General features: G+C 47.7%; 1 protein-coding gene across 1 annotated transcript; it reads right to left on the minus strand.

Annotated features, from left to right (window-relative positions):
* Positions 1–1,518: 1,518 nt before the first annotated feature.
* On the minus strand, positions 1,519–22,194 carry cry2 (cryptochrome circadian regulator 2). The gene is made up of 12 exons (XM_031900484.1): positions 21,773–22,194; positions 17,492–17,600; positions 14,914–15,056; positions 10,409–10,593; positions 9,685–9,773; positions 9,243–9,383; positions 8,286–8,597; positions 7,994–8,145; positions 7,440–7,642; positions 5,923–6,003; positions 4,358–4,511; positions 1,519–2,086 (listed from the first exon to the last, which is right to left on the minus strand). The coding sequence occupies exons 1-11, from the start codon at positions 21,940–21,942 to the stop codon at positions 4,384–4,386; spliced, it is 1,713 nt and encodes a 570-aa protein (XP_031756344.1). The 5' UTR covers positions 21,943–22,194; the 3' UTR covers positions 1,519–2,086; positions 4,358–4,383.
* Positions 22,195–25,323: the final 3,129 nt, after the last annotated feature.

Raw genomic sequence — 25,323 nt, forward strand, 5'->3', positions numbered from 1 at the left:
GTTACTGAAACCCCATGGTCTGTACAGCAGTGCCAGCCTGGGCACCGACACGTTTATACAAACACCAACCAATGGATGTGGCTTCATTAGCTGGGACTGAAGTGCTAAGGCCACTTTTTGTTCTTGCATTGGGGACGCCATTTCCTGGTACGCACCTGTTTCCTGTCTGGCAAACAACAGACACTTGCCTTGCTTTATGGCAGAGATTTTAGTTTTACCCCCAGTATCCGAACGTGTCTGTGTGTGCGGCTTGTAATGCCTGCTGCTGGCTCGGTAATGGCATTTTTTATAGTTTTTGAATGATTTGCCCTCCCCTTTTGCCTCTTTCCCGCTTTAAAATGGGGGTCACTGACCCCGGCAGCCCAACAACTATTGCTCTGTGAGGCTCCAATCTTTAGCTTTCCATTCAGACCTCTCCTATTCACCTTGCAGTCTCATTCACAGCATTGCCTGGTTGCTAGGGTAAACTGGACCATAGCAACTAGATAGCTGAAGGATTCTGAATCCTTCAAAAACCACAAATTATCTCAGAATATTGCTGTCATACTAAAAGTTAGTAAGATTGTGTGAAGAGAAAAATTTCAATCAAATTATTAGTCCACAAATGATACTCTGGTAGCCTGAGACAGGCTGCAGATGGTGGGAGGGACTTGTTTATACAGAGCTCATTATTTAAATGAAACAAGCCATCATGTGGCAGGGGAAAGTCTGGGGTAATAAAGGTAAATTAAAAACATTAGTGCTTGCAAGGGCAGGTCTTAGGGGTGAGGGGCCTGGGGCCAGGTTGCTGCCCCTATCTGTCACCGCCCACAGTTAGCGGCTCTTGTAGCCACTGGCCAGTGCTTTGAAGGTCAGTCTGGGCCCCCATAGTCCATAACAACTGGCTAAATAATACAGTTGTGGCCCTGTTGAGAGACAGGCAGTTCTGTATTGACAGTGTTACAATTTGCCCAGTAACCCCTAGCGACCAATGTGTTTTCTTTTTAAAACATGAAATAACTGCTGATTGGTTACTGAGGGGTATATTTATCAAGCTGAGTAAAAAGTAGAGTAATGTTGCTCATAGCAGCCAATCAGATGCTTTGCTTTGGTTTTCTAACTGTTGAAATCTAATAGCTGATTGGTTGCCCTGAACAACATCACCAGTAATGCTTCACTCCACTTTTTACACAGCATGATAAATATACCCCTTAGGGTTTTCTCTGCTCAACTTGACCATGGGAAGGAGAGCAGCCCGGCAGAAACCACAGCAGAGATACAATAATTATTTATTACTACAAAAATGAGCATTTTACAAAAGCGAGTTTTATGTTTTTTTACCATAATCCTTAATGCACTGATTCTACATTCCCAGTAACACTTCCCAGCCAATGAAAACCTGAGGGGTAAAAATGACATCACTTAGGGATGTCCAGCCTGTAGCCCTTATGTTTTATTGCACTACAACTCCCAGCAACCCCCTGACGGCCTTACACAGACCATTTTACCAGGATAAGAAAACAAGACAGACAGACTGGGTGAAGAGTATTTAAAATTACATTTATGATACAAACAGCATCTGTATTTACATACACGGGAAGAATGTACATATATGAGCGGTTACACGTCAGCAGCGCTGCTCTGCTAATACATGCAATATTAACCTCTCCCCTGCCAAGGCAGAATGAGTTGCACCCTGGGAATGAGCAAGCCTCTAGTAACCCTATATACAATGTACAGAGCCAGACGCGGCACAGGCAGTTTGGCTTGAAATATCCTCCACCATCTACGCCACAGATCTCTAGCTGGAAGCGCCAAAGTGGTTGGGGAACTACAACTCCCACCAACCCCACGGGACCTGCTGTAGTTCCGCAGCAAGCCAGAGGCCCCCGTGTCGGACACCTCTTCTACAGATAAAGACGAATACCGAGCTGGGGGTTGGAGAATGCTTTAAACTAGGGCCGACAGAGAAGCTAGTAATGATATCAGCATCGCTCGTCTGGGAGCTAAGAGGTTAAATCTATTCGGGGCCCCTGTGGAAAGTGCAGCCTCCTGCTAGTCCTAATGCCATTATGGGTGCGGGCGTCTCTGTGTCTCAGCTGCTCATCTGTTGGGAGAGGAAAAACCAAGATCAGCCTCAGGTACATAAGCAAAGGAAATAATAACCCCGCCCCCATTCCTGTGCAGAACCAATTTTTGAGACCCAAACCCATAACTCACGTTGACCCACTACCCCAGAATAATGTAACATATAGTGAAGGCAGAGGCATGCTGGGAGCTGTAGTCCAGCAACATCAGGGTTGTATTCTTAAAGCAATATTGCACAATAAAACTTTTTCCCACAGCCAGCGATAAAATGCAAAAAATCCCCCAATGAGAATCCCAGCTGATCTGTATAAATCCGGCTCCATGTTCTCTGTTCCTGCAATTGGAGTTGGGAGCATTAAACCCAGTTTCCCAGCACTGAACAAGTCTGCCCTTATCCCCATGTCTGATTCCTGTGCCATATAATGAGGGGAAAATGCCATCATTATCTCTATATGTAAGGTACCAGCAAGGGGCCTGACACAGTGCTGGGAATCAGCATTCTCATTGGTCACTTCTTCTGCATTTATAATGCAGTTATTTATAAAGAGGGAAGAGAATTGCCAGAATTTCCAATTGGTTTTCATTTTTTATAGTTTTTTAAATTATTTAGCTTTTTTTCAGCATTTCCCTAGTTTGGAGCTATCTGGTTGCTAGGGTGCAGTATAGCTTAGCAACCAGGCAGTGGTTAAAATGAGAAACTGACATATGAATAGGAGGAGACCTGAATAGAACAATAAGTCATGAAAAGTAACAATCACATTATAGCTCTACAGAGCAATAGTTTTTTTATTGCGGGGTCAGCGACACCTTACCTGACAGCTGGAAAGAAGTAAAACTATAAACATTAAAAAATGAAAGACCAATTGGAAGGTTTCTAAGATCTGGACATTTTATAACATACTATCTGCTGGCTCTTCTTGATTGCAATGCAGGGAAGTGAGGAAAGGCAGTTTCCCTTTACAGACGACAGGACAAGGAATGGAGAAAGGCAGGTACCTCCCAAGTGTGTTACACTTGCTAATGGCACATTCGGCACAGGGATTTAACTGCCTCCCCAGGGGGCACATTCTACATGCCCTACGGCAGCAGCGTGGCGCATCTAGAGTCCTCTGGGTAATGCTGGTTTCCCACCCATAGATCCCATTCACAGAAAGGAAAGAATATCTAGATACAGAGATAGGGTGCCACCTGCTGGTCACATTAAACTATCCCACCTATTATTTCCCATTACATTTAACCCTTCCTGTCTCTGGGGAATAGGGCACCCAGTCCTGTTTCACTGGTTGAAATAAAACTACAGAGGGCAATATGCAACCAATACCTAGTCGCTATAAAATAAAGGACTGCCCCAAGCATGATTGGCAGCCAATAGGAAGCAAGAGCGGAATTCTCTAAAGGGTTTATCCCGGTAGCACATTTCTCCTACACACTAGGCTGGGGGATAATGTAATGGTCTTATAGGCTGGAATATAAATAGTAAAGAGTAATTCAGCCTTCCTGAGCCTGAAGCCCAACCCAGTGGGATAGGCTGGATACTAACCTGCTGATATACTGGCCAAATGGGACTAAAGTCTGATTAATTCCAGGTAGGCTCAGTTACAGAGGTACCCAGCACCCGTTACTGTACCACTGACTGTTGGATAAAGGGGATATAAACCCTGCTGCACAGCACTGCTCAACCAAACTTTACTCAGTTGTTACTGGGCTACAAATCCCAGAATAATGTAACATATAATGAAGGGTGAGGCATGCTGGGAGCTGTAGTCCAGCAACATCAGGGCTGTATTCTTAAAGCAATATTGCACAATAAAACTTTTCCCCAAATCCCCACAGCCAGCGACTGCTTTAAAATGCGAAAAATCCCCCAATGAGAATCCCAGCTGATCTGTATAAATCCGGCTCCATGTTCTCTGTTCCTGCAATTGGAGTTGGGAGCATTAAACCCAGTTTCCCAGCACTGAACAAGTCTGCCCTTATCCCCATGTCTGATTCCTGTGCCATATAATGAGGGGAAAATGCCATCATTATCTCTATATGTAAGGTACCAGCAAGGGGCCTGACACAGTGCTGGGAATCAGCATTCTTATTGTTTTTTTATCAGTAGAATTCTCATTGGTGAATTTTCTTGCATCTATAATTATGTTTTTGGCAACTTCTATAGGAAAACTAGGGGGCGCAGTGGGACAGCATCATGGCTGGGTTTACATCCCCTTTAAATTCTCAAGGAGCTACAGAGACTCCTAATGGATGACTTCACATATGGCAACGGTGTTGGTTATTGGCTACTGACCAGGGAGGGGGGTTCCGCTGCGGCGCTCAGAAGTCTTTTGCCGGCCTCTCTGTCTCAGGGGCGCACAGCACCCTGACTTTCATATGCGGCTCTTCTTCTGACACCTTGCGCTTGCGTTTGGGGGACTCGACGTTGCACAGAGACTGTTTAGGAGCTGCAACAAGAACAGAAGTAAATACAACACATAAAGACCATGTATACACTGGAAACAACATCCTTATAAATAGACATTTCCTTTCTTTTACTGCTGCCCCCCATTGAGGGAAGGGCTAAGTGCATTATGGGATTTGTAGTCTCTATGCAAGACGGTGATTAAAAGCCACAACAAGGGAGTCCAGCATTTTGAGAGCTAGAATTGTATCAGCAACAACAGCTGACTGCCTGTTCTAACCGCCACCTGCTGCACTTGTGGGTTTTATAGTCTTTCAATATCACGGGCTTTGTAGCTTTTCCTACACAGCAATTCTGAAAAGCTTTTCCTTTTAAACACAGCAAACTGAGCGATATAATGGAACCTGAAAGTGCCGACTGGGCCATCTAACTGTCATCCAATGTGTGAAGGCCCCAAAGGGCTCTATAGAAAAGTGCATTTATTCTGAACATCACAGCCAGAGGCTAGAGCATTCTGACTGAGGCCCGAGTGAGACATCAAGGTACCATCATGGAAGTCAGTGTCTTTTTGCACACGCTTGTGCTGAAAGTTTCAGCACAAAACCAAACTTGTCGGCCAATCAACAGCTGAAATATAAGAGGGTATTGGTGAAGGCAAAAAACAATGGCATGAAGTGCATACTGCTTAAAGGGGATGTAAACCCTGCTGCACTGCTCAACCAAACTTTACTCCCAGAATAATATATATAATGAAGGGTGAGGCATGCTGGGAGCTGTAGTCCAGCAACATCAGGGCTGTATTCTTAAAGCAATATTGCACAATAAAACTTTTCCCCAAATCCCCACAGCCAGCGACTGCTTTAAAATGGGAAAAATCCCCCAATGAGAATCCCAGCTGATCTGTATAAATCCGGCTCCATGTTCTCTGTTCCTGCAATTGGAGTTGGGAGCATTAAACCCAGTTTCCCAGCACTGAACAAGTCTGCCCTTATCCCCATGTCTGATTCCTGTGCCATATAATGAGGGGAAAATGCCATCATTATCTCTATATGTAAGGTACCAGCAAGGGGCCTGACACAGTGCTGGGAATCAGCATTCTCATTGGTCAAATCTTTTGTATTTACAATGTTTATCAGTAGAATTCTCATTGGTGAATTTTCTTGCATCTATAATGATGTATTTTGGCAGCTTCTATAGCAAAACTAGGGGGCGCAGTGGGACAGCATCATGGCTGGGTTTGTATCCCCTTTAAGCGCAAAGGGAAATGGGAGAGAGACACTGGACTAACGAGTTACAGCAAATCACCAAACCAGCACTGGCAGTACGGCACCATCCCACTGTGTGACCGCAGCTTCCTAAGACTGCAAATTCCCTTTATGAGCACTAAATGCCGGCCGTATACTGTGCTGCCAGAACCGATTCTCCACTTGTGTGAGAGGGAGGAGCCATCTTACCTGCTTCCGATATGTTCTGGCTGGAGTCTGCCATGGGGCCCCCTAGATCTTCCATGCAGGATGGTACAGAAGCCAGGATACCTGGAAGGAAAAGGTGAATAGTATGAATAACAATAGATGTGAAAGGGAGGGAGGAATACAGGGGGCAGTGCGGCTGTTAATGGGACCCTGACACCATGGGGGCACTAGCACTGATCATTATGCTCTATATAGAGCTGCCGGGGGGGATCAAGCCAAGGCACCCAGAAAATAGTACACAAGGTACCTTATAAATCACACCATATCAATCACACCATTCCCAATGATGGTGCCAACACTTCAGTATTGGATTTAACTCAGGTGGGCATCCCTACTCTTGTTTATCTTAGGTGGGCACCCCTACTCTTGTTTATCTTAGGAGGGCACCCCTACTCTTGTTTATCTTAGGTGGGCACCCCTACTCTTGTTTATCTTAGGTGGGCACCCCTACTCTTGTTTATCTTAGGTGGGCACCCCTACTCTTGTTTAAACTCAGGTGGGCACCCCTACTCTTGTTTATCTTAGGTGGGCACCCCTACTCTTGTTTATCTTAGGTGGGCACCCCTACTCTTGTTTAAACTCAGGTGGGCACCCCTACTCTTGTTTATCTTAGGTGGGCACCCCTACTCTTGTTTATCTTAGGTGGGCACCCCTACTCTTGTTTAAACTCAGGTGGGCACCCCTACTCTTGTTTATCTTAGGTGGGCACCCCTACTCTTGTTTAAACTCAGGTGGGCACCCCTACTCTTGTTTATCTTAGGTGGGCACCCCTACTCTTGTTAATCTTAGGAGGGCACCCCTACTCTTGTTTATCTTAGGTGGGCACCCCTACTCTTGTTTATCTTAGGTGGGCACCCCTACTCTTGTTAATCTTAGGAGGGCACCCCTACTCTTGTTTATCTTAGGTGGGCACCCCTACTCTTGTTTATCTTAGGTGGGCACCCCTACTCTTGTTTATCTTAGGTGGGCACCCCTACTCTTGTTTATCTTAGGTGGGCACCCCTACTCTTGTTAATCTTAGGAGGGCACCCCTACTCTTGTTTATCTTAGGTGGGCACCCCTACTCTTGTTTATCTTAGGTTGGCACCCCTACTCTTGTTTATCTTAGGTGGGCACCCCTACTCTTGTTTATCTTAGGTGGGCACCCCTACTCTTGTTTAAACTCAGATGGGCACTGCTACTTGTTTAACTCAGGTGGGCATCCTTTTAAACCAAGGTGGGCACTGCTACTTTTGTTTTGACAGGCACCCCTGTTTTGTTTTGAGGCCAGTGCATCCAACTGCACGCATCAACTACCCAGAGCCTGTAAGCATACATGGCACCAGGGCACGCAGCCATACAGAGCCAGGTCTTGCCACTGCATTCAGCACCAACTTGTTGCCACAAACCAAGCACAGAACAAAGATCAGAATTCACACACAGAGTAGAAGGCCATAGTGCCACAGAGTAGCACAGCCACCATGACACCGGAACCCCAGTGCCCAGCTGGCTATACTCACACAGGCCTCTGTAGCGGGACAGCTGTTGGTAGGTCTGTTTCATGCGCTCTATATTCATGCGGCTTGCCTCAGCGTGGTTAACGATGGGCTTTGGGTAGTCAATACCGATAATGCACTTGGCTTCCTTCTGCACCGACTCGGGTGCACTCCAAGGCTCGTATATATAGCGGGATGGGAAAGCCTTCAGCACGGGCAGGTATCTCCTGGGGGCAAAACGCAGGCAATGTTAAGCATGACCACTATAGGCACAGACTGGCCAATCCCTGCCTAGCAAGCAAGCAAGCATCTGACCCTAGCCAGACACCGTATTCCATTTAGGTCTATGGAGAAAGCCTCACAGATACAAGAGAAATGTTCTGTGCATACAATAATCTATACTTTGCCTTATAAATAGGAGATATAAAATCAACACACATATATATATATATATATATGTATAATAAATACAGCGCATTAACCCTTTATTCTCCTCTATACTGCACACAGGCTTAGAACATGGCATGATAAGAGATAAAGAGATTTATCAGTCGGAGCACAAAATATCCCCAACACACCTTACATAGTCGCCGCTTGGGTCAGTTCTCCTCCCAAAGCCCACAGGGCAGTAACAGTGGAAGAACTGCTGAAAAAACGCGCTGCACGAGAGCCACATCCAGCTGCCGGCGTTGACGCTAAAATCAGCGTCCAGTAACAATTCATCGAAAACCTGGCGGGTGAGAAAGGAGACCAAACTGTGTTATAAATATTTCGAGGGCTGCCATGTTTCCCTAAGGAACTGGAGCAATGGGTCTGACTGCCAAGCACTGTGGCCTAAATGGCAGCAGCACCAATTAAAGGCACACGTACCTTTACGCCACATTCCCAGCTGTTCCACAGATCCCCCCGGGTCAGGAAACAGGCGACGGCATGCCTCGCCAAGTGGTGGATCCAGCCCTCCTGCCTCAGCTGCGTCATGATGGCGTCAATCCACGGGAACCCCGTCTTTCCTTCCGCCCACTTGGCCAGTGCCTTTGGGTTCTTGTCCCACGGGATCTGAACGCAGATTGGGTTCCCTTCCATTTGGTCGAATTTGGGGTTGTTGGTGGCAGCCGTGTAGAAGAACTCCCGCCAAAGCAGCTGGCCGTACAGGGACAGTGGGGGAGGGCTGTTTTTCTTCACCTGCCCGGGGAAACATGGGGGGATACTGGTTAAATGAGCACCAATACTGGACAGGCAGCACCTAATTTGAAAGGTTGAGAGCTGGGAGCTGTAGTCCAGCAACATCAGGGCTGTATTCTTAAAGCAATATTGCACAATAAAACTTTTCCCCAAATCCCCACAGCCAGCGACTGCTTTAAAATGCGAAAAATCCCCCAATGAGAATCCCAGCTGATCTGTATAAATCCGGCTCCATGTTCTCTGTTCCTGCAATTGGAGTTGGGAGCATTAAACCCAGTTTCCCAGCACTGAACAAGTCTGCCCTTATCCCCATGTCTGATTCCTGTGCCATATAATGAGGGGAAAATGCCATAATTATCTCTATATGTAAGGTACCAGCAAGGGGCCTGACACAGTGCTGGGAATCAGCATTCTCATTGGTCACTTCTTCTGCTTCTATAATTTGTTTTCTGGCAACTTCTATAGGGGGCACAGTGGGACAGTATCATGGGTTTACAATCCCTTTAAGAATACAACCCTGATGTTGCTGGACTACAGCTCCCAGCATGCCTCAACCTTCATTATATGTTACATTATTCTGGGATTTGTAGTCTGGTTTGGTTAAGCAGTGCAGTGCAGCAGGGTAAACTTCAATTTCTGCAGTACCTTCTTGTATAACTCTTTCAGGCGGTAATAAAAGAGTCTGCACGATAGACATCCGAAGCGCAGATATGGGCTGAGCCCCGTAGGGCTCGCTAGCAGGGAGTTGGCGTTCATTCTCGGCCTCTCGTAGTTTGCCACCCAAGCCTGGCGAGAAGGGGGAAAAAACAGTCAAAACAGATACAGGCAGCTATAAGAAAATGGGAGGTGTCTCTAATAATAAGGGGAGAACGTTTGATTGGTTGCCATGTGTAACTGCATTTGGGCAAAACTTCCCACTGATAGGCTCTCCTTCTTAGGCACAGTTCTAGCTACGGCCCCAGTTCTAGCACTTTCCGATGCTGAGGCTGGGTTGCATTACTAATGGGGGAATACCTGCAGGAGACTATATCATTCAAGAAAATGTGCCGACCTATCAGGATGAGCAGTGGGCATGATGTTGACTTACCTTACGCTCCAGGTGCCTGTCTAGACGTGCCAGCGCTTCTGTTTCTCCCCCGGGCCAAATACTGGGGCCCTTAATTTCACTATGGAAACCTGAAGCAATACAAAGAGAGTTACACCCCTGCCTTTATAGCACCCCTACCCCCTTGCTAACTGTATTCCTTAACCAATAAATCCATGCAACCCTCTTTATAACATCAACCTTGGCTATAAAAGATGGCACCACATGTCATATGCCATGGATTAGAGACCTGCAGCGGGTTGGGTACCCATGGAATACCCACAAAGTGGCCGGATTTTGGGTAGAAAGTTCCCAATTCTATCCAGTTTAGCCGTGGGTCTCCCACCCACGAGAAGTGACATCATTCCAGAGGTGGATCAACCAGGAAAAGGGTGAAACTTGCTTGAATGATTTCAAGCAAGTTTCTCCCTTTCCCTGGTTGATCCACCTCTGGAGTGATCACTTCCGGTCCAGGGGTTGGGTGGTAAGTAAACCCACAGTGGGTGTGGGTAGGGGGCATGGCAGTGTTGCGGGTGTGGGTCGGGTTGAGGGTCAGTGGGTCTCCCCAACTGGACCTGTGCAGGACTCTACCATGGATGCCCTCTACAAGGTAAATTTATTATAACACCTTATTCACCCAACCCTTCTGTTCTGTACTGTACTCTGCCATCTCTAACCCACAACCTCCCAGCTGCTATTCAACTGCAACTCCCAGCATCCCACTCACCCAGCTCATCCAGAGACGGCACCCCATAGGTTTCATCGTGATTGCGCTTGATCTCAGCTCGGCAGGCCTCCATCTGCTGGCGAGTGACACTGGGGGCCGGTCGGCGAGGAAGCTCCATGCGACTGATGATGGCCTGGAACCTCTTGTACGTGAGAGGGGGGCTATGTCCGTTCAGCTCGATTATCCTGGATCATAAAAGTCAAAAAAGGAACTCAGTGACAGGAACCATATGCAGCCTGAATTACTGTTCCACAGATCCATCAGATGGATATTGGTTAATATGGCCATTAGCATGATCTGAAATATGGCCCTTTATAACTCTGGCCCCATCCATGAAATGGTCTGTGTGTAATAGGAATTCTGGGTAGTCCCTAAAGGTGCCATAGATAGCAAAAATGTCAGGCATTAAAGGGGAACTAAACAAAAAATGTAAAATTGCTCTTTTGCCAATACTACTTTTTTGTTTTCATGATACTGGCAGTCTTATACGGCTAATATGCAGCAAGAGGCTTCTCCAGATGCTTCTCTAGCTCAGCTCATTAGACTTAGTCTAAATGACATGACAAGGAACGAAGCGACTACCGCATCTTGACCACTGGCCTGATAGGCATAGTCATTGCTTGGCTGCTGGATAGAGATTCAGTGAGTGCATGATGATGCACGGGACAGACAGACAGACAGCTGCCCTTTAAATAACAGGTTGCCTGGAATAGATTTAATAGCGGCAGATTAGGCATTAAAGAGCTGCTCAGCCTGTTTTATAGGGCTCCGACCCAGAGAAAGATTAGACATTCTATGAAGCCTCCGATTTGCCCCTGCGACTGTAACCCCCAACCTCTATTTATTCTATAACATACAGGCTGCTACTATGGCCAGAGCAGAAGCCATGAGGATCCGGCCAATGCTGGGAGTCACTGGGCAGGGCTCCTTGTGCTGTACAAATATTCAATCTAAAAGCAAGGGAACTCTCTGTACTTTCTACTTCACTGCTCTGCACTCCTGGCCATGTGTCCCAGCTACTGGCAGCTGGTCAGTTCTTCAGTGGGTCAGTTAGGCCCATTGGGAGTGGCCAACTGATGGACCTCTTTCAGGCGGATATATCTATTGTTATAATGATTAAATAGTTTTATGGCTAGTAATTTATCTTTTTTTCCCATTTGCTGGGTAAGGGACCTGTTGGGGCCATGTATATTACAGGAGCAAAGTGTACTCGAGGTCTAGTAGCTCACAGCTTCCAATCAGAAAGCATCTGAAACACAATTGGTTGCTGCAAAGTAGAAAGTCACGGTTTATTGGAAGTTGCCAAAAAACATAATTATAGATGCAAGAAAATTCACCAATGAGAATTCTACAGATAAAAAAAACTTTATTATAAATGCAGAAGAAGTGACCAATGAGAATGCTGATTCCCAGCACTGTGTCAGGCCCCTTGCTGGTACCTTACATATAGAGATAATGATGGCATTTTCCCCTCATTATATGGCACAGGAATCAGACATGGGGATAAGGGCAGACTTGTTCAGTGCTGGGAAACTGGGTTTAATGCTCCCAACTCCAATTGCAGGAACAGAGAACATGGAGCCGGATTTATACAGATCAGCTGGGATTCTCATTGGAGGATTTTTCACATTTTAAAGCAGTCGCTGGCTGTGGGGATTTGGGGGAAAGTTTAGGAAAAGTTTTATTGTGCAATATTGCTTTAAGAATACAACCCTGATGTTGCTGGACTACAGCTCCCAGCATGTCTCTATCTTTATTATATGTTACATTATTTTGGGATTTGTAGTCCAGCAACAACTGAGTAAAGTTTGGTTGAGCAGTGCAGCAGGGTTTACATCCCCTTTAAACAAAGAATTAATTCCTGCCCCCCCTGCAATGCAACTGAACATTACATATAACAGGGTGCAGGCTCCTTTTAATGGGTGGCACTTTGCTGGTTAACAGGCATATCCAGATGATTCTGGCTTTTATATAAGCCTGACAGGGCAATCTGGTTCCACTGCCCAACCTCCAGCCTCGGCTGTCAACAACTTATGCAACCAGTTCTCCTTCTCTATGTCAGAGATTATGTTTATTCATTGCCTGGCCGGGTAGGAATACCGTCTCTGGCCGCACGTGTGGGGCGGAGCCATGTCACAGCATGGAGGGACACGGGATGCCCGGCACTCAGCACATGTAAGGCAGTGTGACTCAGTAGCTGCATGCAGTGGCCACTAGGGGGCAGCACAATGCTCAGCTCATTTCATTCATTTACTGGCGAGGCTCTCACAGCAGCTCCTGTTCTCATTATAACAAGACTCTGCTCCCAGTACAGGATACACAGCTACTAGCCGAGCAAAGCAGCACGGTAGCCCCATGCCATTCACTGTCACTTGCCTGTAGCCCTCTAAAGCAGTAGTCCCCAACCAATTGCTCACCAACCTCTTGGATGTTGCTCCCAGTGGCCCCCCAAAAAAGGTGCTTATTTTTGGATTCCTGGCTTAGAGGCAAGTTTTGGTTGCATAAAAACCAGATGTGCTGCCAATCAGAGCCTCCTGTAGGCTGCCAGTCCATATAGGGGCTACCAAATAACCAATTATATCCCATATTTGGCCCCCAGGCAAATTTTGCATGCTTGTGTTGCTCCCCAACTCTTTTTACATTTGAATTTGGCTCACAGATAAAAAAGGTTGGGGACCCCAGCTCTAAAGAATATGCTGGTTCTTACATACCTGGCATTATACACAGTAACACTCAATATGGGCAACATGGCACAGTGGGAAGCATCGCTGCCTTGCAGCTTTGAGGTCCTTTCCATTTTACAAATCTGGGTTCCAAGACCCCAGCATTATTGGTCCTTTCCATTCTACAAGATCTGGGTTCCAACACCCCAGCATTATTGGTCCTTTCCATTCTACAAGATCTGGGTTCCAACACCCCAGCATTATTGGTCCTTTCCATTCTACAAGATCTGGGTTCCAACACCCCAGCATTATTGGTCCTTTCCATTCTACAAGATCTGGGTTCCAACACCCCAGCATTATTGGTCCATTTCATTATACAAGATCTGGGTTCCAACACCCCAGCATTATTGGTCCATTTCATTATACAAGATCTGGGTTCCAAGACCCCAGCATTATTGGTCCTTTCCATTCTACAAGATCTGGGTTCCAAGACCCCAGCATTATTGGTGCTTTCCATTCTACAAGATCTGGGTTCCAAGACCCCAGCATTATTGGTGCTTTCCATTCTACAAGATCTGGGTTCCAAGACCCCAGCATTATTGGTGCTTTCCATTCTACAAGATCTGGGTTCCAAAACCCCAGCATTATTGGTGCTTTCCATTCTACAAGATCTGGGTTCCAAGACCCCAGCATTATTGGTGCTTTCCATTCTACAAGATCTGGGTTCCAAGACCCCAGCATTATTGGTCCTTTCCATTCTACAAATCTGGGTTCCAAGACCCCAGCATTATTGGTCCTTTCCATTCTACAAATCTGGGTTCCAAGACCCCAGCATTATTGGTACTTTCCATTCTACAAGAGCTGTTTGCTATCTGTTGGACCAACCAATTGTATCCCTGTGCTAGTGTTTCTCAGGGGATAAAACTAGGGACTAGTTTACTCATTTTCCTGTCAAGTTTGCCTTTTTATTCCAGAAGTGCAAAGGTTTTTCCAGTTTATAAAAACTCCAGTTCAGTTTCAGTTTCTGCTATTTACTAAAGCATCTTCAGAATTTCCCCCAGGGTTTCCCCTCACCTAGTCCCGTTCCCTGCTGTAGGGTGGTGTAACCCAATGTCAGAACTCTAGCAGGTTTCTCAGCATTCTGCACGTGGGAAGGAAATTACGGAATTTACTTACTGATACCAACATCCCCCTCTCCTTTGATTTCACCTTCCAGTTATTTGGCCAGGCTGTAACTCCCAGCAGGTAGAAGGACAGAACCCGGCAGGCGACATACAGTATATCTGGCACCGGTCTGTGTCACTTTGGCAGGAGATAAAGCTGCAGACTGACTGGATCTAAGAACCATTGTACCCCCTGCTAGATACTGTATCCATAGGGGCAGCACCATATATACAGCAGTGCAAATATAGGGTGAGTGGGTGACCTTCAAAGAACAAGGCAACATACTTTCCACATGGTTTTGCCCATGTATTGAGGGAGACACTCACTGATGACGGGTAAGTTCTGAAGGGGTATCTAAGGACTAGAATTTAAATTACAATGCTTCAAAGGGCCTACACCACTATAATAATATTTCTGCTAAAACTACCTTATCTCTGAGTCTTGTAATATAAGATATAGTTCTGGTAGGTAGAACTACCAACAGTATTTGCCCCAGCTACCATTTCACTTGCTACATGTATCAGAGGGCTTTCCCGTTTTGTGAGTAGCTGTCATCTTGGATTTGTACATCTGTAGTACACTATACTATATACACAGGTCCAACATGGCCATCTGCAGCATGGATGCTTTTTCCCACTTCCCTACTATATTTCAGGGTGACCCTTCATCCCAACTGACCTGTCCAAGTCATACAGGGTATGCGAGTTCTCCACAATGACTTCCACTCCGGCTTCTTTCGCCAGCTTCATAATGACTGCATCTCGCTCTTTTCCGAAAGGCTCCGAGTCGTACTCGAAAGTGAGACGGGAGACACCCCACTCCTGGACAAGACAGAGAGGAAAGAGGCTGAGTAACAGAAGTACATGATGAACACGTAATCAGCCAATCAAGTATTGTAATCAGGCGCTGCCATACTGCTTGCATCTGGATGAGTCTATGTATGACCATTAGGGGGTGCTGAATTTGCACTAGGGGAAAGCAGCATTCAATAAATAGAAGCTCTCCCACCCAAATATATACATGTTGACTGGAAAGAAGATATTATAGTTTATATGATATTATAGTTTATATGTATTCAGACATATCAATGAAACCCAGGCTTCCTTGTTAAAAAGAGCTCACAATCTATATTCTGCACCTTAGAGCACTATGGAGAACCCCCTTCCTTCCCCCCCTTTTAACTGATCCTATCCCCACATGCCATTGTTATCAGGATCTTGTGATGGGAACGTGGCCCAGATACCGCCTGGTAATACATACAAAACAGGGGGATGATTTCTGGGGGAGAACAGGCAGTGAGGAAACAGTGCTGGCACATAAATGGCAAAATATTCACATCACGACTTTAGAGGAGAAAAGACTGTGCCTGGGTCTGGCCCTAGGGAGCCACTCATGCCGGGGAAGGTCATTAATTCAAGATCGTGACAATAAGAGGATCACGTTTTACTGGGGAAGCTCCTCAAGCCAGAGCCACATGCTGCACCCGAGCATAAGCGGCCTCTATACAGCAGGGTGGGCACAACAGATTAAGCACCCACCCCGGGTCCCTGCCAGCATCATGAGACCCCATGACAGCAAATATAAGAGACAACCTTTTGGCACATTGATACAAAACCGAGGGTGGCTCACTGTGGAATTAGCGGGTCCCCATTGAAACCCTCCCTAGGGTCCAATTTACTCCCAATTTTTTCTTTCCATGTTGTCAAACTGCAACTGCCACCACTGCCCCAACAGGCAGCTGCTGAAACAAGGCTAAGGCAGATAATAACTGCCGGAAGTCTGTGTGCTTTTAGGTTAAAGACACACAGAGCTACTTAGTAGCAGCTACTTGTCATGGCTACTAAACGTCAGAAAATCCCCTGCCATAGACAGTACTGAGAACTGCCTCTGCTAAAACACACATAGAGGCAATTATCAGTAAATGATCAGCATTGTCTATTTTAGTAGCCATGACAAGTAGCTGCTACTAGTAGCTCCGTGTGTCTATCACCCAATAGGCACTGGGACACTTTGATTTTGGGGTACTTAACACGTTGCTTAAGGTGCTCAAAACCCACCGCACAGCTAACCAGCAAGCTACAGGCACAGAATCCTGCCGTCCGGAGGAGCAGAGGGACATGGGATGCTGCAAACCATTCATAGATAAGAGCATAGCGAGAGCTCCGGCTGTTAAGTGGGTCAATTGTCTATAAATATATACTGCCCAAGTGCCGAGCTGTATGGGCCCATTCTTTGCTGTTGGTGAGAAATGATACAACAGAATGCAAATATAAAGGAGAACTAAACCCTAAATAAGAATAAATAGTTAGAAATGCTGTATTTTATATAATGAACTGTACCAGCCCAGAGGTGCAGCAGCCCTATAACAATAATGATCCAGGCCTTCATAATTGCCCCCAGAAGATAAACCTATGAGGCAATGCTACAGGGCTGATTATTAAATTCTGATGCAGACTGCACTAGTTTCCTAGCTACCATGTAATGTGACTCTGAATTAATTACTAATCAGCCTTCTATTGTGCCTGTTATAGTGTATATATACTGTATATAGTGACAGTTATAGTGTGTATATACTGTATATAGTGACAGTTATAGTGTATATATACTGTATATAGTGACAGTTATAGTGTATATATACACTGTATATAGTGACAGTTATAGTGTATATATACTGTATATAGTGACAGTTATAGTGTATATATACTGTATATAGTGACAGTTATAGTGTATATATACTGTATATAGTGACAGTTATAGTGTATATATACTGTATATAGTGACAGTTATAGTGTATATATACTGTATATTGTGACAGTTATATTGTATATATACTGTATATAGTGACAGTTATAGTGTATATATACTGTATATAGTGACAGTTATAGTGAATATATACTGTATATAGTGACAGTTATAGTGAATATATACTGTATATTGTGACAGTTATAGTGTATATATACTGTATATAGTGACAGTTATAGTGTATATATACTGTATATTGTGACAGTTATAGTGTATATATACTGTATATAGTGACAGTTATAGTGTATATATACTGTATATAGTGACAGTTATAGTGTATATATAATATATATAGTGACAGTTATAGTGAATATATACTGTATATTGTGACAGTTATAGTGTATATATACTGTATATTGTGACAGTTATATTGTATATATACTGTATATTGTGCCTGTTATATTGTATATTGTGTATATGTGTATTTGCCCGAGTGAGACAGACAAGTATTCACCTTAAACAGCCTGGGGAAGACATCTGCCGGTTGCCCTCGAACTACAAACAGGCGGGAGTTTAGCTTCCTCAGACTGGTATCCAGATCCTCCAGTGACTGCAAGAGAAACCTGGAAAAGAGAGGGATATCGGCATGAAAACAATATTTTTCCTGCCAGCTCAGCCTTACCCAAGCTGTTACTGTTTCTGCTAGTACAGGTTTCCTTATCACCTCCCATAGCCCTCCCATTGTGTTGCAATGCCCCTAGGGCACAGGGTTTCCATACATTTTGGTTTCATGGTTGGGTTTTGTGCCCAGGAACGCATGGCAATGTTCCAAATACCCTCTGTTCTTGTAATAGTCACTTTGCTTTAGATAAAGGAGTATTTGGTGCAGTAAATAGGGCCCTCCTAAGGGGCAGTCAAACGGTAACAGGGGGCTATAGGAAAATATTTGTGTGGTCTGCACCCTCCTGTCCCTAGGCATGATGGGAAAGCTAGAGTCCTGTATGATGGGGCAGCTAGAGTCCTGTGTCCCCCTACAGGGTACTGGTGGGAGATAAAGGTGGCCATACATGTCATGATTCGCTTGTCGCCAAATGAGCGGATCTTCTCCTGATTTAGGCTGATTTGGCCCTGGGGTAAATGGGCCGTCGGTGTGAGGACCCCATCAACCAGCTGCTGCAGTGAAACCTGCCCAATGTTAGGCTAGATACTGCCCGGGTAGGCCTGTTGGGGGTGCCCATACACGGGCAGATAAGCTGGCCACTCAGTCTGAGGGATCCGAATTGGTGTATGGGCACCTTAGGGGCCCAGTTTGAGGGCCCATACATGGGCAGGTTTCAATGGGGGGGGGGGGGGGGGGCATAGGGAAACGTGTGGCAGTGTCTATCCCAGCTCTAGACACTGCCACAGAATTCCCAGTGCCCCCCCACAGAAGGTCTGGGGTTCTATCGTTTTAAATAAATGCACCCACAGATTTTATTTGTAAAGGTTTTGTGGTTGCAGGGTGCAGTCTGAGTGCCACCCAATAAACTCTGTGCAGCTCTGCAATTAAGTCCAGAGCTGCCATTTCTCAGGCGTCTGTGAGCCATAAATACAGCCAATGTGACTCATGCGCCGGGCGGCCTTTGCTGCTGCCTGTAACAATGAGAAAGCTGCGCGGGGCCCACACATTCACTGGCAACGCCACATTCCTATGTACTAATTGGCAAATCCGACATTACACAGACATCTATTTCTTGGTAACTGCCCCACTTAGTACATAGGAACGGTTATATCCCTAGGGGCTAATTAAGCTAGGGGTTTGGCCCCCCTTCCTACGGCATTTATCTCTACTCCTAATTACTGTCATTTTCCAACAAGGAGGCTGGATTTCATGGAAAATAAAAGTCCCCAACAAACCTATGGAATAATAAAACCCTCCTTATCTGTAAACCTCAACAAGGCTGCAGCGGTCTATGTTTACACAGAACTCATTACAACTGCGACGCGCTGTGTACGTGCGTCTGTGCTATAGAAAGGTTAATAATTATACAGAATCTCTTAGAAACTCTCCTAGTTACTGCACGGAGGATGAGAAGGAGGGGGGGGGGGAGGATAAAAACAAAACAATAATCTGCGTGTTTTTTGTATTTTGATATTATATTGCTTTCAGTGTATTTTCAGTACAAGTCGTAGTTAATTTGCTCATGTTGGACTAAGGGTTTACTTCCCCTTTAATCCACAAAACAGTTACATATTGACTATTGGAACAAATATACACATATATTGCGTCAGGCAGGAAGGTGACCAACGTACAAAGTAATCCCCGAGGTTGTGACTTTCATACCATGTAAAAAAAATCATAAAACCTATGGGCACCAATAATATTTACCCCATATACAGATGCCCCAGTGCCCGAGATAGGCCGTTATATAACACTGGTCTCCAGCAGAGGCATCTGCCCACGTCACTGGCAGAATATTGTGGTGTGAGTGTTGGCACAGGTCGGACACGCAGCCCATGCCCCGTGCATAGCAAACAACCAGCTCGCGGCTTAATGATTATATAAGGAGGGCTGGGTATATCTGGGGCACAAGGTGGCACATCCCTGGCCGGTACAGGCAGAAGCAGTCAGGCAGGTACCACACATGTAATATGTGCTTAGCATGGCACTAGTGGGTACACTATAAACTAATAAATCTCTCAGTGACAAGTGAAATTATAGTTCAACAACAGCTGATGTCACAGGATGGGCGGACTCTTGCTAGCAAGGCAGCCAATCATATTAGTAGAAACTGGCACCATTAGCCGTGCATGTCAGGTGCAGCTATGCCACCCACGTGTGTGCCCACCTCATCTCCTCTGCTTTCCTGCCCACTGATAAACCTGCTGTATAATAAACCCCTCCTTATCCGTAAGCCTCATATACACGGGGCAGCCACGTTAGTGGGAGGAGGTGCTGAGACACAGCTATGCCACCCTGAGTGAACCCACTACCCCCTACTTTTAATACCTCCAGTCCTTGCATAATTCCCTGCTTATGTCTAGCCCTTTATTTCCAACCTGGGCACCTTCAGCATCTGCCTTTAGCTATAAATGCCCCCACAACTATTTGTGCCCCGATGCCCACACCAAAATACCCCAACCCCAGGTGGGCCACTCCACTGTGGCCTATCATACCCAGTGGTAGTACATTGCCCCCAGCAGCAGCTTTCCTCACTCCAGATGCACCATTTCTTCTCCTTGGAGTAAATCCCCCCTCTTTAGGTGTAACCCCCCAAATGTATTCCAACAACCTGGGAACTCACCTGCCCCTTTTACCTTCCCAGTTTTGACACAAAATCTCTGCACTTTTTTCTAAAAAGCCAACATTGTGGCAGAACCCCCCCCCCATTCAGCATTGTCGTAGTGACCCCCCCCCCACCCCGCACTGTGGTACCAACCCGTCCCCCCCACTCCGAGCCAGCATTGTGGTACCAACTGCCCCCCCTCACTGCCAGCCAGCACTGTGGTACCAAACTGCCCCCCCACTCCCAGCCAGCATTGTGGTACCAACCTGCCCCCCCCCCCCCCCCCCCCCACTCCCAGCCAGCATTGTGGTACCAAACTGCCCCCCCCACTCCCAGCCAGCATTGTGGTACCAAACTGACCCCCCCCCACTCCCAGCCAGCATTGTGGTACCAAACTGCCCCCCACTCCCAGCCAGCATTGTGGTACCAAACTGCCCCCCACTCCCAGCCAGCATTGTGGTACCAAACTGCCCCCCCCCCACTCCCAGCCAGCATTGTGGTACCAAACTGCCCCCCCCCACTTCCAGCCAGCATTGTGGTACCAAACTGCCCCCCCCCCACTCCCAGCCAGCATTGTGGTACCAACCTGCCCCCCCCCACTCCCAGCCAGCATTGTGGTACCAACCTGCCCCCCCCCACTCCCAGCCAGCATTGTGGTACCAACCTGCCCCCCCCCACTCCCAGCCAGCATTGTGGTACCAACCTGCCCCCCCCCCCCACTCCCAGCCAGCATTGTGGTACCAACCTGCCCCCCCCCCCACTCCCAGCCAGCATTGGGGTACCAACCTGCCCCCCCCCCCACTCCCAGCCAGCATTGTGGTACCAAACTGCCCCCCCCACTCCCAGCCAGCATTGTGGTACCAAACTGCCCCCCCCACTCCCAGCCAGCATTGTGGTACCAACCTGCCCCCCCCACTCCCAGCCAGCATTGTGGTACCAACCTGCCCCCCCCTCCCAGCCAGCATTTTGGTACCAACCTGCCCCCCCCCCCACTCCCAGCCAGCATTGTGGTACCAACCTGCCCCCCCCCACTCCCAGCCAGCATTGTGGTACCAACCTGCCCCCCCCTCCCACTCCCAGCCAGCATTGTGGTACCAACCTGCAACCCCCCCACTCCCAGCCAGCATTGTGGTACCAACCTGCCCCCCCCCCACTCCCAGCCAGCATTGTGGTACCAACCTGCCCCCCCCACTCCCAGCCAGCATTGTGATACCAACCTGCCCCCCCCCCCCAGCCAGCATTGTGGTACCAACCTGCCCCCCCCACTCCCAGCCAGCATTGTGGTACCAACCTGCCCCCCCCCCCCCCACTCCCAGCCAGCATTGGGGTACCAACCTGCCCCCCCCCCCCACTCCCAGCCAGCATTGGGGTACCAACCTGCCCCCCCCCCCCACTCCCAGCCAGCATTGGGGTACCAACCTGCCCCCCCCCCCCACTCCCAGCCAGCATTGTGGTACCAACCCCCCCCCCCCAGGCAGAATTGGGGTACCAGCTGTCTATCCCCCGGCGACCCCCCAGCATCTCCTTACCTCCAGCGATTGACCCCCCCGGAGGAGGAGGCCGCAAACCAGGGATCCAGGATATAGACACACCGGACTGAGGTGGCATCCCGCAGGGCTGCAGACAAGGCTGGGTTATCGTGTAGTCTCAGTCCCTTCCGGAACCAGTGCACCGAGCTCACCGAGGGTCTCCCCTCCATGCCAGCCCGCTTCTCTCCACCCTGGCCCCGGCTGTGCTTCTCTCTGCTCTGAGTCCCGATAATGACACGGCTCTCCGGCCTATAGGCACCGCCGCACGTTAGCCCAGCACTGTGACTGGCACCAATGGGCGCTGGGTCGGACAGCTGGCCCCTGCAGCTCGTACACGGGACTCAATCGTCTCTGATTCCGCCCACAGCCAACGCGGCCCTCTGATTGGTGGGAGGCTAAAGCGGCGGGCGGGGCTTAGAATTGTCACATGTAAACCATGCGTGTCTGGGTCAGGAGTATACAGGATTAGGCCCGCCCACTGCCACACTGTGGGTGTGTCTCCAGGCACAGGGTTATATCAGTGTATTGTGTGGAAGGGGCAGGGGCGATTGATTGGCAGCACACCTGGGCAGGCAGCAGGGGACAGTGTGTGGGATAGCTGAGGGCCACTATGGGTCTGATTGGTACAGGGGAAATCATGCCTTCCTGATGTAATAATGTGTAACTGTGACTAGGGGGCCCTCCAGCTGTGGCAGGAAAGCGGCTTGCAGTCATAGAGGGAAGCATTGCTGCTTACACGGAGGAACATGCTCTCTTGTTATTATCACATGCCAATATCTATTGGGCTGCCGGCCCTCCAGCTATCCGGAACAAGCACCCCCACTATCCAAGGGCCAGGCAGTAGCTCCTGTTCTGTAACAGCTGGAGGGCCACTGCCCAGTATGTGCTATTGGATAATGGCAAGAAATCAGCTGTGACTGCAGAATTGCCCAGGGAATTGCCCATTGCTAATAATTACCCCCCCTGTGGGGTAGAACCCTGGGCTAATAATTACCCCACCTGTGGGGTGGAACCCTGGGCTAATAATTACCCCCCCTGTGGGGTAGAACCCTGGGCTAATAATTACCCCCCTGTGGGGTAGAACCCTGGGCTAATAATTACCCCCCTGTGGGGTAGAACCCTGGGCTAATAATTACCCCCCCTGTGGGGTAGAACCCTGGGCTAATAATTACCCCACCTGTGGGGTAGAACCCTGGGCTAATAATTACCCCCCCTGTGGGGTAGAACCCTGGGCTAATAATTACCCCCCCCTGTGGGGTAGAACCCTGGGCTAATAATTACCCTCCTGTGGGGTAGAACCCTGGGCTAATAATTACCCCCCCTGTGGGGTAGAACCCTGGGCTAATAATTACCCCCCCTGTGGGGTAGAACCCTGGGCTAATAATTACCCTCCTGTGGGGTAGAACCCTGGGCTTATAATTACCCCCCCTGTGGGGTAGAACCCTGGGCTTATAATTATCCCCCCTGTGGGGTAGAACCCTGGGCTAATAATTACCCCCCCCTGTGGGGTAGAACCCTGGGCTAAAAATTACCCCCCTGTGGAATAGAACCCTGGGCTAATAATTACCCCCCCTGTGGAGTAGAACCCTGGGCTAATAATTACCCTCCTGTGGGGTAGAACCCTGGGCTAATAATTACCCCCCCTGTGGGGTAGAACCCTGGGCTTATAATTTCCCCCCCTGTGGGGTAGAACCCTGGGCTTATAATTACCCCCCTCCCTGTGGGGTAGAACCCTGGGCTAATAATTACCCCCCTGTGGGGTAGAACCCTGGGCTAATAATTACCCCCCCTGTGGGGTAGAACCCTGGGCTAATAATTACCCCCCTGTGGGGTAGAACCCTGGGCTAATAATTACCCCCCCTGTGGGGTAGAACCCTGGGCTAATAATTACCCTCCTGTGGGGTAGAACCCTGGGCTAATAATTACCCTCCTGTGGGGTAGAACCCTGGGCTAATAATTACCCCCCCTGTGGGGTAGAACCCTGGGCTAATAATTACCCCCCCTGTGGGGTAGAACCCTGGGCTAATAATTACCCCCCCTGTGGGGTAGGACCCTGGGCTAATAATTACCCTCCTGTGGGGTAGAACCCTGGGCTAATAATTACCCTCCTGTGGGGTAGAACCTTGGTAACCAGGGCTACATTTATATACAGGGCCTGGGCCGGGGTGCAGCCCTCCCTTATCTTTCCATTAAGGCCTCTCCTATTCATCTGTCCGACTCTCATTAACATCAATGCCTGGTTGCTAGGGTAAGTAAGACCCTAGCAACCAAATATCTGCTAACTTACAAAACGGGAAAACAAACCGCTAAGTTATTCCAAAACTGCTAAACCCCCCCATTAAGACCAATTGCAAATTGTCTACATCATACTAAAAATGTATTTAAATGTGAACTTTCCCTTTAATTTCAGATGCCACACTCTCTGTATATGATATATTTCTACATACACCGCAGTTCAGGAAACTCAGATATGAGAGAGGGGTAACAGGGAGATTTACAGAAGTCGGAAGGAGGAGTCAGTGGGCCCCACAGTCACTGCACCCTGAAGGCATGGGTGCTCTGTGTGCGGCCTGTAATGGTTTCCGGATACAGCCCATAGTGTAAATAATGAATCAATGAGAAATGTGACAAAGGCGCCCTCTGCTGGTTACTGTCAAACCCCTGTTTCTGCCAAATGCTGAATGAAATACAGCAGCCTGACTTTACAGCCCCAGATATTACGGTTTCCTGACACTGTTCTTTTGCCGTTACATTCAGGTTTTTCTTTCTCAGATTTCTTTTCCCGAAATGTAACTCCCAGAACCCATGGCCAGTCACCTTGTATCTTGTTACCCTGCTTGCTGGTAATTGGCTCAGTATGCAAAGAGCTAATGGAAACATTTTATATTTAGTTTCGAAAAAGTCATAGTCACTCTTGTGCCAGCATGAGATAGTGTCATCAGATAGTTACCTTTCTCTTTTCTAAAAATGGAACCATGCTTTATGGCACAGAACCCAACTAATACCCAGTGTATGCAGCAGCAGTCCTGCCCTGCTTTATGGCTGAGATTCTAGCTATCTGTATAACAGAGCATTCTGTCACAGTGGCACAGATCCTATCTGATCCCCCCCCCCCCCCCCCCCCATTGTAAGCAGCAATCCTGCCCTGCTTTATGGCTGAGATTCTAGCTATCTGTATAACAGAGCATTCTGTCACAGTGGCACAGATCCTATCTGATCCCCCCATTGTAAGCAGCAGTCCTGCCCTGCTTTATGGCTGAGATTCTAGCTATCTGTAGAACAGAGCATTCTGTCACAGTGGCACAGATCCTATCTGATCCCCCCCATTGTAAGCAGCAGCCCTGCCCTGCTTTATGGCTGAGATTCTAGCTATCTGTATAACAGAGCATTCTGTCACGGTGGCACAGATCCTATCTGATCCCCCCCATTGTAAGCAGCAGTCCTGCCCTGCTTTATGGCTGAGATTCTAGCTATCTGTATAACAGAGCATTCTGTCACAGTGGCACAGATCCTATCTGATCCCCCCCATTGTAAGCAGCAGTCCTGCCCTG

Source organism: Xenopus tropicalis, chromosome 4 (assembly GCF_000004195.4).
Source record: "Xenopus tropicalis strain Nigerian chromosome 4, UCB_Xtro_10.0, whole genome shotgun sequence".
In the NCBI taxonomy this organism is placed as follows: Eukaryota; Metazoa; Chordata; class Amphibia; order Anura; family Pipidae; genus Xenopus; species Xenopus tropicalis.